The sequence below is a fragment of the Bufo gargarizans genome, chromosome 7 (genome assembly GCF_014858855.1).
Source record: "Bufo gargarizans isolate SCDJY-AF-19 chromosome 7, ASM1485885v1, whole genome shotgun sequence".
Lineage (NCBI taxonomy): Eukaryota > Metazoa > Chordata > Amphibia > Anura > Bufonidae > Bufo > Bufo gargarizans.
In genome coordinates this window covers 153150505-153166045 of record NC_058086.1, presented here as the reverse complement: position 1 = coordinate 153166045, position 15541 = coordinate 153150505, and the positions used below count along the sequence as shown (strand labels likewise).

Here is a 15541-nt window from a genome sequence, read left to right as displayed (position 1 = left end):
GCCACATCCACACGTCCTAGTGTACCAACTACCTCAGGTCCCAGTAGCCGCCAGATTTTACAGCGATATATGGTGGGGCCCAATGCCGTTCTAAGGATGGTAAGGCCTGAGCAGGTACAGGCATTAGTCAATTGGGTGGCCGACAGTGGATCCAGCACGTACACATTATCTCCCACCCAGTCTTCTGCAAAAAGCGCACAGATGGCGCCTGAAAACCAACCCCATCAGTCTGTCACATCACCCCCATGCATATCAGGGAAACTGTCTGAGCCTCAAGTTATGCAGCAGTCTCTTATGCTGTTTGAAGACTCTGCTGGCAGGGTTTCCCAAGGGCATCCACCTAGCCCTTCCCCAGCGGTGGAAGACATAGACTGCACTGACGCACAACCACTTATGTTTCCTGATGATGAGGACATGGGAATACCACCTCAGCATGTCTCTGATGATGACGAAACACAGGTGCCAACTGCTGCGTCTTTCTGCAGTGTGCAGACTGAACAGAAGGTCAGGGATCAAGACTGGGTGGAAGACGATGCAGGGGACGATGAGGTCCTAGACCCCACATGGAATGAAGGTCGTGCCACTGACTTTCACAGTTCGGAGGAAGAGGCAGTGGTGAGACCGAGCCAACAGCGTAGCAAAAGAGGGAGCAGTGGGCAAAAGCAGAACACCCGCCGCCAAGAGACTACGCCTGCTACTGACCGCCGCCATCTGGGACCGAGCACCCCAAAGGCAGCTTCAAGGAGTTCCCTGGCATGGCACTTCTTCAAACAATGTGCTGACGGCAAGACCCGAGTGGTTTGCACGCTGTGCCATCAGAGCCTGAAGCGAAGCATTAACGTTCTGAACCTGAGCACAACCTGCATGACCAGGCACCTGCATGCAAAGCATGAACTGCAGTGGAGTAAACACCTTAAAACCAAGGAAGTCACTCAGGCTCCCCCTGCTACCTCTTCTGCTGCTGCCGCCTCGGCCTCTTCTGCTGCTGCCGCCTCGGCCTCTTCCTCCGCCTCTGGAGGAACGTTGGCACCTGCCGCCCAGCAAACAGGGGATTTACCACCACCACCACCTCCACCTCCGTCACCAAGCGTCTCAACCATGTCACACGGCAGCGTTCAGCTCTCCATCTCACAAACATTTGAGAGAAAGCGTAAATTCCCACCTAGCCACCCTCGATCCCTGGCCCTGAATGCCAGCATTTCTAAACTACTGGCCTATGAAATGCTGTCATTTAGGCTGGTGGACACAGACAGCTTCAAACAGCTCATGTCGCTTGCTGTCCCACAGTATGTTGTTCCCAGCCGGCACTACTTCTCCAAGAGAGCCGTGCCTTCCCTGCACAACCAAGTATCCGATAAAATCAAGTGTGCACTGCCCAACGCCATCTGTAGCAAGGTCCACCTAACCACAGATACGTGGACCAGTAAGCACTGCCAGGGAAGCTATATCTCCCTAACTGCACACTGGGTAAATGTAGTGGCAGCTGGGCCCCAGGCGGAGAGCTGTTTGGCGCACGTCCTTCCGCCGCCAAGGATCGCAGGGCAACATTCTTTGCCTCCTGTTGCCACCTCCTCCTTCTCGGCTTCCTCCTCCTCTTCTTCCACCTGCTCATCCAGTCAGCCACACACCTTCACCACCAACTTCAGCACAGCCCGGGGTAAACGTCAGCAGGCCATTCTGAAACTCATATGTTTGGGGGACAGGCCCCACACCGCACAGGAGTTGTGGCGGGTTATAGAACAACAGACCGACGAGTGGTTGCTGCCGGTGAGCCTCAAGCCCGGCCTGGTGGTGTGCGATAATGGGCGAAATCTCGTTGCAGCTCTGGGACTAGCCAGTTTGACGCACATCCCTTGCCTGGCGCATGTGCTGAATTTGGTGGTGCAGAAGTTCATTCACAACTACCCCGACATGTCAGAGCTGCTGCATAAAGTGCGGGCCGTCTGTTCCCGCTTCCGGCGTTCACATCCTGCCGCTGCTCGCCTGTCTGCGCTACAGCGTAACTTCGGCCTTCCCGCTCACCGCCTCATATGCGACGTGCCCACCAGGTGGAACTCCACCTTGCACATGCTGGACAGACTGTGCGAGCAGCAGCAGGCCATAGTGGAGTTTCAGCTGCAGCACGCACGGGTCAGTCGCACTGCGGAACAGCACCACTTCACCACCAATGACTGGGCCTCCATGCAAGACCTGTGTGCCCTGTTGCGCTGTTTCGAGTACTCCACCAACATGGCCAGTGGCGATGACGCCGTTATCAGCGTTACAATACCACTTCTATGTCTCCTTGAGAAAACACTTAGGGCGATGATGGAAGAGGAGGTGGCCCAGGAGGAGGAGGAGGAGGAGGAAGAGGGGTCATTTTTAGCACTTTCAGGCCAGTCTCTTCGAAGTGACTCAGAGGGAGGTTTTTTGCAACAGCAGAGGCCAGGTACAAATGTGGCCAGCCAGGGCCCACTACTGGAGGACGAGGAGGAAGAGGATGAGGAGGAGGTGGAGGAGGATGAGGATGAAGCATGGTCACAGCGGGGTGGCACCCAACGCAGCTCGGGCCCATCACTGGTGCTTGGCTGGGGGGAAAGGCAGGACGATGACGATACGCCTCCCACAGAGGACAGCTTGTCCTTACCCCTGGGCAGCCTGGCACACATGAGCGACTACATGCTGCAGTGCCTGCGCAACGACAGCAGAGTTGCCCACATTTTAACGTGTGCGGACTACTGGGTTGCCACCCTGCTGGATCCACGCTACAAAGACAATGTGCCCACCTTACTTCCTGCACTGGAGCGTGATAGGAAGATGCGCGAGTACAAGCGCACGTTGGTAGACGCGCTACTGAGAGCATTCCCAAATGTCACAGGGGAACAAGTGGAAGCCCAAGGCCAAGGCAGAGGAGGAGCAAGAGGTCGCCAAGGCAGCTGTGTCACGGCCAGCTCCTCTGAGGGCAGGGTTAGCATGGCAGAGATGTGGAAAACTTTTGTCAACATGCCACAGCTAACTGCACCACCACCTGATACGCAACGTGTTAGCAGGAGGCAACATTTCACTAACATGGTGGAACAGTACGTGTGCACACCCCTCCACGTACTGACTGATGGTTCGGCCCCATTCAACTTCTGGGTCTCTAAATTGTCCACGTGGCCAGAGCTAGCCTTTTATGCCTTGGAGGTGCTGGCCTGCCCGGCGGCCAGCGTTTTGTCTGAACGTGTATTCAGCACGGCAGGGGGCGTCATTACAGACAAACGCAGCCGCCTGTCTACAGCCAATGTGGACAAGCTGACGTTCATAAAAATGAACCAGGCATGGATCCCACAGGACCTGTCCGTCCCTTGTCCAGATTAGACATTAACTACCTCCCCTTAACCATATATTATTGGACTCCAGGGCACTTCCTCATTCAATCCTATTTTTATTTTCATTTTACCATTATATTGCGAGGCTACCCAAAGTTGAATGAACCTCTCCTCTGCCTGGGTGCTGGGCCTAAATATATGACAATGGACTGTTGCAGTGGTGGCTGACGTGAAGCCTGATTCTCTGCTATGACATGCAGACTGATTCTCTGCTATGACATGCAGACTGATTCTCTGCTGACATGAAGCCAGATTGTCTGTTACGGGACCTCTCTCCTCTGCCTGGGTGCTGGGCCTAAATATCTGACAATGGACTGTTGCATTGGTGGCTGACGTGAAGCCTGATTCTCTGCTATGATATGAAGACTGATTCTCTGCTGACATGAAGCCAGATTGTCTGTTACGGGACCTCTCTCCTCTGCCTGGGTGCTGGGCCTAAATTTATGAAAATGGACTGTTGCAGTGGTGGGTGACGTGAAGCCTGATTCTCTGCTATGACATGAAGACTTATTCTCTGCTGACATGAAGCCAGATTGTCTGTTACGGGACCTCTCTCCTCTGCCTGGGTGCTGGGCCTAAATATATGCCAATGGACTGCTGCACTGGTGGCTGACGTGAAGCCTGATTCTCTGCTATGACATGCAGACTGATTCTCTGCTGACATGAAGACAGATTCTCTGTTACGGGACCTCTCTCCTCTGCCTGTGTGCTGGGCCTAAATATATGCCAATGGACTGTTGCAGTGGTGGCTGACGTGAAGCCTGATTCTCTGCTATGACATGCAGACTGATTCTCTGCTGACATGAAGCCAGATTGTCTGTTACGGGACCTCTCTCTTCTGCCTGGGTGCTGGGCCTAAATATCTGACAATGAACTGTTGCATTGGTGGCTGACGTGAAGCCTGATTCTCTGCTATGGTATGAAGACTGATTCTCTGTTGACATGAAGCCAGATTGTCTGTTACGGGACCTCTCTCCTCTGCCTGGGTGATGGGCCTAAATATCTGACAATGGACTGTTGCATTGGTGGCTGACGTGAATCCTGATTCTCTGCTATGATATGAAGACTGATTCTCTGCTGACATGAAGACAGATTCTATGTTACGGGACCTCTCTCCTCTGCCTGGGTGCTGGGCCTAAATATCTGACAATGGACTGTTGCATTGGTGGCTGACGTGAAGCCTGATTCTCTGCTATGATATGAAGACTGATTCTCTGCTGACATGAAGACAGATTCTATGTTACGGGACCTCTCTCCTCTGCCTGGGTGCCGGGGCCTAAATATCTGAGAATGGACTGTTCCAGTGGTGGGTGACGTGAAGCCAGATTCTCTGCTATGGGACCTCTCTCCAATTGATTTTAGTTAATTTTTATTTATTTAATTTTTATTTTAATTAATTTCCCTATCCACATTTGTTTGCAGGGGATTTACCTACATGTTGCTGCCTTTTGCAGCCCTCTAGCCCTTTCCTGGGCTGTTTTACAGCCTTTTTAGTGCCGAAAAGTTTGGGTCCCCATTGACTTCAATGGGGTTCGGGTTCGGGACGAAGTTCGGATCGGGTTCGGATCCCGAACCCGAACATCCAGGTGTCTGCTCAACTCTAGTAATAACTAGTCCTAAATATTTAAAGCGGGAAACCACAGGTAATTCTCCAGTAAGGCGGGCCCAAAAAGTATCATACAACAGAAATAGAGCGGATTTAGACCAGTTAATCCGTAGTACAGAATAATGGCCAAAAGTATCATTTAAAGAGATAGCTTTAGGGAGAGTGTCCTCCACCTTTGATATAAAGTGCACCATATCGTCAGCATAGAGTCCCAGTTTGTCCTCCATGTCTCCTACTTGAACACCCAGAACTGAGAATCACTTTAAATGCGCATGGCTAATAGCTCTATTTCTAGGGCGAATAGTAGCGGAGATGGCGGGCACCCCTGCCTAGTTTCTGTCCCAAAGGGAAATAAGTTGAGCAGATGCCATTCACTAGGATGTTAGATCTTGGGTACTTGTACAGAATAGAGAACCATTTAATAAAGTTGGTCCCAAAACCAAAGCATTGAAGGGTGGTCAACAGATAAGGCCATTCTACTGAGTCAAAAGCTTTAGCTGCATCTAACGTTGCCAGTGCCCATTGCTGCTGTTGCCTAAGACCTATTTGAGTCACCACCTGCACTCTCTGGATGTTATCAATGGTGGATTTCCCTGGCATGAATCCAGACTGGTCGGGGTGGATTATAGTAAGAACATATCTAGCCAGACGAACTGTCAGTATCTCAGCCAATATTCTGTAGTCTAGTTTTAATAGCGATATTAGCCTGTATGATCCACAGTAAGCTGGGTCCTTGCCTGACTTAACCACCTCCCGTCCGCCCATAGACTATAAACGTCCGGGAGGTGGATCTCTATCTCCTAATGGACGTTTTAAAACGTCCTTTCAGAGATCGCAGCTGCACGCTAATCGTGCAGCTGCTGATCGGGTTGCCCGTAGTCAGTGACAGCAGGGCAACCCAGAGAGAAGGCAGGGACAGTTCCCAGGTGTCCCTGTCTTCTGGATCGCTGCACACACAGCTATGCGCTTCCTGTTCCGGCCCGGCGGTCATGTGACCGCCGGGACCGGAGAGTTCAGGAGCTGTGTGAGGTCTTTCAGAGACCTCGATCAGCCCTGCTCTGAGGCTGTACAGCGCAGTATTGCGCTGTGCAGCCTCTCTGGGGGGTGTATTTCCACTGTAACTGGGGCTACTAACAGTGAAAAGAAAAAGTGAAGTAAATGTCCCCCAGAGGTCTTGTATGACCTTATGGGGGACGAAAAGTGTAAAATAAAAAATAAATAAATAAAGGGTTGAAAAAATAAAAATAAAAAGTTTCACATGTAAAAAAAAAAAGTCCCCAAGTAAGGAATAAAAAAATGTTAAAAATAGAAAAAATCAAATAAAATAGACATATTTGGTATTGCCGCGTCCGTAAAAACCAGCTCTATAAAGATATCACATGACCTAACCCCTCAGGTGAACACCGGAAAAGAAAAAAAAAAAACAGTGTCAAAACAAGCAATTTTTGTCACTTTACATCACAAAAGGTGCAACACAAAGTGATCAAAAACGCGTATGTCCCACAAAATGGTACCACTAAAACCGTCACCTCATCCCGCAAAAAATTTGCCCCTACATAAGAAAATCTCTCAAAAAATAAAAAAAACTATAGCTCTTAGAACACGGAGACACTAAAACATCATTTTTTTTGTTTCAAAAATGCTATTATTGTGTTTAAGTGAAACAAATAAAAAAAGTATACATATTAGGTATTGTCGCGTCCGTAAAAACCAGCTCTATAAAAATATCACATGACCTAACCCCTAGGGTGAACACCGTAAAAAAAAAAAAATGTGTCAAAACAAGCAATTTTGGTCACCTTACGTCACAAAAGGTGCAACACCAAGTGATCAAAAACGCGTATGTCCCACAAAATGGTACCAATAAAACCTTCACCTCATCCCGCAAAAAATGAGCCCCTACATAAGAAAATCTCTCAAAAAATAAAAAAAATATAGCTCTTAGAACATGGAGACACTAAAACATAATTTTTTGGGTTTCAAAAATGCTATTATTGTGTAAAACTTTAATAAATCAGAAAAAGTATACATATTAGGTATCGCCACGTCCGTAACAATCTGCTCTATAAAAATGTCACTTGACTGAACCCCTCAGATGAACGCTGTAAAAATAAATAAATAGAAACTGTGCTAAGACAACCAATTTTTTGGTCACCTTGCCCCATAAAGTGTTATAATGAATGATCAAAAAATCATATGTACCCAGAAATAGTACTAATAAAACTGGCACCTTATCCCCTAGTTTCCAAAATGGGGTCACTTCTTGGGAGTTTCTACTGTAAGGGTGCATCAGGGGGCTTCAAATGGGACATGGCATCTAAAAACCATGTGGAGTTCTTTTTCTTCGGCGCCCTGCCGTGTGCCCATACAGCAGTTTATGACCACATGTGGGGTGTTTCTGTAAACGCAGAATCTGGGTAATAAATATTGAGTTTTGTTTGGCTGTTAACCATCGATGTGTTAAAGAGAAATTTTGATTAAAATTGAAAATCTGCCAAAAAAGTGAAATTTTAAAATTTGATCTCCATTTTCCTTTAATTCTTGAGGAACGCCTAAAGGGTTAACAAAGTTTGTAAAATCGGTTTTGAATACCTTGAGGGGTGTAGTTTCTACAATGGGGTCATTTATGGGGGTATCCACTATGTAGGCCCCACAAAGTGACTTCAGACCTGAACTGGTCCTTAAAAAGTGGGTTTCGGCAATTTTCTTAAAAATTTGAAGAATTGCTTCTAAACTTCTAAGCCTTCTAACGTCCTAAAAAAATAAAATGACATTTCCAAAATGATGCCAACATAAAGTAGACATATGGGGAATGTTAAGTAATAAATATTTTTGAGGTATCACTTTCTGTTTTAAAAGCAGAGAAATTGAAATTTAGAAAATTGCGAATTTTTGTATTTTTTTGGTAAATTTGGGATTTTTTCATAAATAAAGGTGAAATATTTAGACTAAAATTTATGACTATCATGAAGTACAATGTGTCACGAGAAAACAATCTCTGAATGACTTGGATAAATAAAGGCGTTCCAAAGTTATTACCACATAAAGTGAGATATGGCAGTTTTGCTAAATTAGGCCTGGTCAGGAAGGGGGCAAATGGCCCAGATGGCAAGTGGTTAAGAAGTATTATAATGGTGGCATCATACAGAGATGGCGGCAAAGCCCCATAACAAAGGAATTCTCATACATTTTGAGTAGGGAAGCCGTCAAAGTGTCTGCATATCTAGTGTACACTTCTAATGGCAGGCCATCTGGGCCGGGAGACTTGCCATTCGCTAGTGAAGCAATGGCTTCGGCAGTTTGGGGAACTCCAGTTCCCGGAGGTAGTCTAGGACCTCTGCTGAGGTGTATTCTACCTGTGCCCCATACAGGTCTTGATAGAACTCCTGAAACCCCTGTGCTATAGCGCTAGATTCTATTAGCATACCACCATCTCCAGCTCGGATTCGCAGCACTGCAGGTAAGGCCTGATTCTGGTGCACTATATGAGCCTGCTAGACCGATTCCCCAATTCAAAATGGGATGTTTTAGCAAAAAAACTGTTTGCGTTGGGCTTTCTCTTTCAAAAGGGTAAGATACTGACATCCCTTCAAGAGCCACTCCTCTCTATTCTGATCCGTAGGGTCAGCCACATATTGTCACGACAATAGTCATGGTCGTGACTCCTGTAACCGCATGCAGTTGCCTGCGGTCTAGGTCTGGTTGTCATCACAGGTGAGGGCTGTAGTATGTTGCCTCACTTGTGGTTGCCGCTGGCAACATTGTTTATGTGGCAGCATAGCAGCCTGAGCTGTTGCGAGGCAGCTTGCTATGTTGTGCATGCGGTTGCACCTGGCAACCTGTCTATTTAGGTGTGCCATGTTTCTGTTTCTGTGCACAAGGTTTATTTATGGGTGCACGTCCCCTTTAAGTGGCTTTCTTCCCTTCCCTGGTGTTGGAAGGGTTAACTTCCTTCCTAGTGTGTGTGCACTGGGTGTGTCTGTGTGGGTGTGCCCAGAAATAGTACTAATAAAACTGGCACCTTATCCCCTAGTTTCCAAAATGGGGTCACTTCTTGGGAGTTTCTACTGTAAGGGTGCATCAGGGGGCTTCAAATGGGACATGGCATCTAAAAACCATGTGGAGTTCTTTTTCTTCGGCGCCCTGCCGTGTGCCCATACAGCAGTTTATGACCACATGTGGGGTGTTTCTGTAAACGCAGAATCTGGGTAATAAATATTGAGTTTTGTTTGGCTGTTAACCATCGATGTGTTAAAGAGAAATTTTGATTAAAATTGAAAATCTGCCAAAAAAGTGAAATTTTAAAATTTGATCTCCATTTTCCTTTAATTCTTGAGGAACGCCTAAAGGGTTAACAAAGTTTGTAAAATCGGTTTTGAATACCTTGAGGGGTGTAGTTTCTACAATGGGGTCATTTATGGGGGTATCCACTATGTAGGCCCCACAAAGTGACTTCAGACCTGAACTGGTCCTTAAAAAGTGGGTTTCGGCAATTTTCTTAAAAAAAACCACACACCCCTCCTGTCTGATGCTCTGTGTTGCAGTGATGTGATCCAAGGACAGCCACCCCTCCCAGCTCCTGCTCTCCAGCTTAGTCCTACCAGGTATGAAGAAGACTTCACCGCCTGCCCCAGCCTGTATGTATATAAAAGACGCAGGACTATCACCAGTAATATATAGGGCAGGACTACACCCCTAATAAGGTTATATTCACACAGATGCGCCGTGTTTTGAGGCCTGCAAATGAGGCCCTGTGATGCGATCGCCTCAGGCAGCACCAGGAAGGGGCAAGAGGGGGCAGCGGAAGGGTGATGGGCAATGAGCGCTTTCATTGGGGCAAAGGTTAGGAAATTTGTATGGGTGGGGCGCCGTTTCAGTTTTCGCCTCAGGCAGCAGAAAGGCTAGGTGCACCCCTGCTTATTATTTTCCAGGTACATCACATAACAAGAAGAAGTGAACACGACACTGTAACTAATGGACACAAATTTTTTATTTCCACCTTAACATTCTTTTAATGGAAAAATCCTGGGAATCTCAAAGCATTTGATTTGTTAGGCATGTTAATGTATCATCCAAACCTGATTTCTAAGGTGATTGTGCAGTAAAATTGTGATAATTCAGCATATTACTATTATTGTAAATGTTAGACCACCTGAATGTGCCCTGGCATGGCGGCAGTTTTAACAAGTTCCACAGTAGCAACTAATGCTGAATCAGAACCTGAGTGTCACATCTCATGCAGACTGATATATTATAGACCCCTGTTGTAAAGCTGCTCGGAGCCTTCTATAGGCCTACAACCTCTGTTTGGAATTCTCTGCTATGCTTTTAGGAAAAAATACAGTACCTTACAGAGGCACCACATACCTGCACATGAAGTTCCTATGGGTCTATAATATGCCGTAACCAGAACCTAGAGTGTTGAAATTATGTGTACCCCACCCATCGTCGGAATGAAGTCCCTTGGGCCCACAAAAGTAATTGCTTCTGAGGACCAACCCTCTGTGTATATAGGACCTTATGGGCCCTGTGTTACTAGCTTGGGCCCACTGGAGGATCCTCTGGTATGCCAGTCTGATCCTGACTGCACATGGTCCTCTCTGTTTTACCTTCAGTCCCTTCTCATGAGTCCTAACACTGCTCCCTGCTAAACATGGTGATTGATGGCAGGTAAGATTAACAATTTAACATTGGGATTTCAGCCCAGTCCTAAAAATGTAGAAATTCCAGACTATCAGGTTTTAGATAAGTGAATTCTACCTACTGCGTCTGTACCTATACAGAAGTGATCTTTTATAACGATCTTTATTAAAGGGGTTACCCATAAAATATAATTGAGATATGCATGCAAGAAAAGTATTGTTTTATGTACATTTAATTTTTTTTTCTGGTAGCGCCCCCTGGTGCCTATCCTTCTTATCCACGTTCTCTTGCATTCGGTGGTGGACTAGCATGCTCAGTAGCTTCCCTGCTCCCTCAAAACTGGAGCAGTAATAATCATAGAGAAGCAGGTGAAGCGGCCAAACACTTTTCATTCATTCATCTCTACTTCCAAATTCTCTCTGGACTGTGGAGAGTGAAATTGTGGGGGTATTACATACTATATGTATCTGTAGAGCTATATGTGAGGGATAATTTTGTATGCAGGGGAAGAAGGGGTTAACAAGAGCTAATTGCAGATCATCCTTGGAGATGCAGGTACTTCAAGAGCTGCTGCCCACCCACAGAAAGGGAAGAAAGCCCCCCAGATAAGCAGATAGGTCATTTAAAAAAAAAAAAAAGTTTCAAATGTGTGTGATAGCCCCTTTGCAGACTTGATCATGTACTGTAGTGTAGATGGTAACTTAAACTATTAGGCAAATCAAAATAGAAAGTGCACATACTATAGTTATATCAGCTGCTGAACCAATTCTACCGCTATCTGGTTCTGGGGTCGTCGTTGGTGTTAGTTTTGGGGTCGGAATTGGTGTTGGAGGAATAAAAAGTGCTGCCTGGGCTATGTTTGATATATCAGATCTCTGAAAAGAATCATCAATGGCAACCAAGGAAAAGAACAAAATTGTTCCATTTGTTAACTTTATATTTTCTGGAACAAACGTGAATGTTTCAGTGGATCCCGCCGGCAGAGGAGTAAGACTGGACACATTGATGGCAGTTGACCCATTAAAGTTGTCAATGAGATCTTTCGGATTGGGGTTCATTCTTAAGTCATAGCTTGTGGCTGAAATGAGCAAAAGACAGAGCAAATTCAAATTAAGCCACTAATGTTAATCATATACATAAGCAGGGGCGTAGCTATAGGGGAAGCGACTGCTACGGGGCCCAAAACCAGGTCTAAAAGTTGGCGTGACGTGGTGCGGGGACGGGCCGCTAGGCCTGTTTCACTCATCATTTTCTATGCCTTGTTTAGGTGTAGAAAATGGTCTAAATGTAAGGCAGCCCCTCTACATAACTTCGGAGATCCACCACCAGCACAGGGACTTATTAAGACCAGCGTCTAAAACGCCGGTCTTAATAAATGTGCCCCTATGTGTTTGTGACTTTTTTTCTGGCGGAATTGAAGCGAGAAATCTCAGAGCTGTTGTAGATTTCCGGTTAGGCGTTTAGGGGATATCAAGACCAGCGCAGATGGGACAGGTCTTGATAAATCTCCACCTTAGTGTCACCAGATCAAATAGCGGAAGACGACAAAAGTTTTTTTGCAATATATGTACATTACAAAATACCTTTTTTATATTACATCGAACGAGCAAGAGCTGCACAATATTTGTGTTATAAAAAAAATATATATACTTTTCTACATGTGCTGATGGGTTTGGCTTCTGAAACCCCTGGAGATCAGCTGTCATGTCCAGGAAAAGTTGTGACCAGCCATACATTTCAAATAAATAACTGTCCATCCTTTCTGCTTACAGGAAAATCATAAGTTATTAAATGCAATAAAATAGTTTCTCCTACAATCCTGGGAAGTAACCCTGCATTGTGTGTCTTGGAATTAGATGCATTTACCATTTCCCACCTATAAAAGTGTTGTTCAATTACTGTCTTTATTAATTACAAACCCATGTTTAGCTATGAAATGTAATAAGCTACATATTATATAAAAAGCAGACATACCATTCCCCTGATCCAAGTCATCACCAGTCGCTGTCCACGTAAGAGTGATTGCGCCATTTTTAATCGTTGCATCCAGGTCTATTATCTTATCAGGTTTATAGATGTCTATTGGGATCTTAGGTGGAATGTTGGACACGTCAAATGCTCCTCCAGAGGCTATCCGACTGAATTCTCCCAGGTTCAGGTTACCATCATCCACTTCTGGTCGTGGAGCATTCAAAGTGACTACGCCTGCAGCAAAATAATAGAAATAGGGAAATACTGTACTATTCTTACTGAATCCATGGTATTTTTTGCACAGGGCAAACAAAAGGCAGAGTGGTGACACAAAGGGGACAGCGATAGCATATTCAGTGGACAGTAATGGCATACAGGGATTATTGTTGGCACAAGGGGGACAGTGATGGCATACCCCGGAGACAGAGTTGCGACATCCATGTGGCAGAATGATGGCATATAAGGGGGCAGAGTTTTCTAGAGCCATTGTATTTTTTCACACAACAGGCTTTACTGCTAGTCTGATTATAAAGCAAGAAAGGAATCTTAAAGGGGTTGTGTACGTTTGGGGGGTCGGGGGGAGGTGGCAAACACCTTCTTGGTCAGCCCTATAAAGGGAATCTTACTTACCTGCTTCCTGGGCCGGCTCCCCGCTCCTTCTCTTTCAGGCCTAGGCTGCTCGGCTACGCTCCCTCACTGTAAATATCTGATTTGACATCACTGCAGCCAGTCTTTGGTTGCAGTGGTGACTTGATCACCTTGCGTTGTTACAAGAATTCACGTTCCAAGGGCAGCCGTTCTCCTCCGTGGCAGTTATTGGCTGCACCCGTGTCAAACTAGATGTTTACAGTGAGAGAGCTCAGAGTAGAAGCCTAGACCTGGAATAAAAGGAGCGGGGAGGGGGGGGGGCAGCATGGAAAGCAGGTAAGTAAGCTTCCCTTCACAGGGCTGGCTCCTCCCAAAACTTTCACAACCCATTTAAGACAAAGAGAAACCTTTGAGAAATCATCTAGGACAACTAATTATTTAGAGAAATAGCTCAACAGGTCAAATCATACCATTCTCTACGTATCCTGGCACATAAAATGCACGACTTCTGTGCATTGCTAAGCGGGTTTGACCTTTTACACCTTGGACCCGCACTTTTAGGTTGTATCTCCCGTTGATTTTATAGGCAGTGAAGTACCTCGAGTAGACACCATCGTTCTTGACAATGTCCGCACCTAAAATGAAACAATAAATATAAATGAAAAGTAATCTACATTTTATGTCATCATGAAGTTTGTTGAAGGAGTTTTCTTTCATTATTTGTTTTTTAATCTATAGCGTAATAGAAATGTATTTGCATATGTAATCTACCACCATATGTAAAACTAGATTTCCCCACTCTAATTAGTTCTGCTTTAAAATGTAAACAGCAACTAACTATAAAAGGAATTAAGAGCCAAAGGTTACAATGTGACAATTCCATCAGCAGGGGGACCACCGAGAATATTATAATGTGGGTTGGGAGTGGTGTCAATAAGAAATACATTTTACATGGACCCAACCCCTTAAAGCAGGGGTGCCCAACCTGCGGCCCTCAATACTATTCTGTGCGGCTCCCCAACCATCTGGTAACAGACATGTATGTCTATGTCTTGTGGCTTCTCACGTGCATTCTTCATGTATTTCGCCCATTAGATGGGAGTTCTAGAAGTGTAATTAGACATTAATGGTGTATACTCTGTGTTCAATATTAGTGTTGAGCGGGCATGCTCAGCCGAACACCAGATTGGCTCGAGCATCGCTACGCTCGGCACATCGCGGAGTTCGGCCAAACACCACCTGTGCTCGAGCATAATGCCCGAGTCAGTGTATTTAAATCTAATTTAGCCTCTATTTCTATGCAGAAGATCGTTGTACAGTGAGGGAATCCCTCAGTGTGAGTCCGCAGCTTAAGAGTCCCTGCTCTGACTCCACATATAGATATGTCCATATATGAAGTCAGTGCTTGGGGACACCCCAGTGTATTTAAATCTAATTTAGCCTGCATTTCAGAAAAGTTTCTGCCAGGATTAGAGGCAAGACACTTAACAACTCAGCTATAATAGCTGCATAGCCAGTTACTAAACAAAAATTAAAATAAAATATGAGACTTCTACTGAGACCTATACAGTAGAAATCTCTTTTTTTGTTTTTTTTGTTTAAGTGACTGGTTATGCAGCTATATAGTATAGTATAGTTCTGAGTTATGATGCAGAAGCTGTTAGTTCAAATCCAGTCATAAACTTTTTCAGAAATAGAAGTAAAATTAGATTTATATATATATATTTTTTTTTTATAATTGTAAAAAATGCATGGCATAAAAAAAGTGTAATTACAAAAACAAATATATATACATATATATATATATATATATATATATATAATATATTTATGTAAAATCATACTTCTGATATATATGAATGCATAATAAGTGGGAAACTACTACTGATGTTTTAGCCATAATATATTTACATGTATTATAATATATAATATATTCTAAATATATAATAATATGTGTAAATATATTATGGCTAAAAACTTATATATATATATATATATATATATATATTATATTTATATATATATGTTTTAACTGATGATCTATCCTCTGGATAGATCATCAGCATCTGACCGGCGGGGGTCCGACACCCTGGACCCCGCCGATTAGCTGTTTGAGGAGGCAGCGGCGCTCCAGCAGCGCCGCAGCCTTCTCACTGAATGGAGCTTAGCTCCGCCCAGGCCAGTTGATACTAGTTGTGACGTCACTGGGCCAGCGGTAAACAGTGAGAAGGTTTGCGGCTCATTGCTTCTGGCACCCGCCTGATAGCCGACACCAAAGGCGGACCGCACCCCCCACTTCCCCCCTAGGCATGCCACTGTAGCAGGTTACACTGAATCTTTTCAGACAAAACTATATATCAGTCTGCTCAGCGCCTCCCGCTCT

General features: G+C 45.2%; 1 protein-coding gene across 1 annotated transcript in view; it reads right to left on the bottom strand.

Moving 5' to 3' along the window:
• LOC122944209 (calcium-activated chloride channel regulator 1-like) overlaps window positions 1–15541 on the bottom strand; it is a 69199-nt gene that overhangs the window by 21197 nt on the left and 32461 nt on the right. The window contains exons 12-14 of the mRNA XM_044302432.1: window positions 13629–13793; window positions 12574–12804; window positions 11340–11677 (exon numbers count right to left, since the gene is read on the bottom strand). Coding sequence (XP_044158367.1) covers window positions 11340–11677; window positions 12574–12804; window positions 13629–13793 — 734 coding nt within the window. The remainder of the gene's footprint in view (window positions 1–11339; window positions 11678–12573; window positions 12805–13628; window positions 13794–15541) is intronic.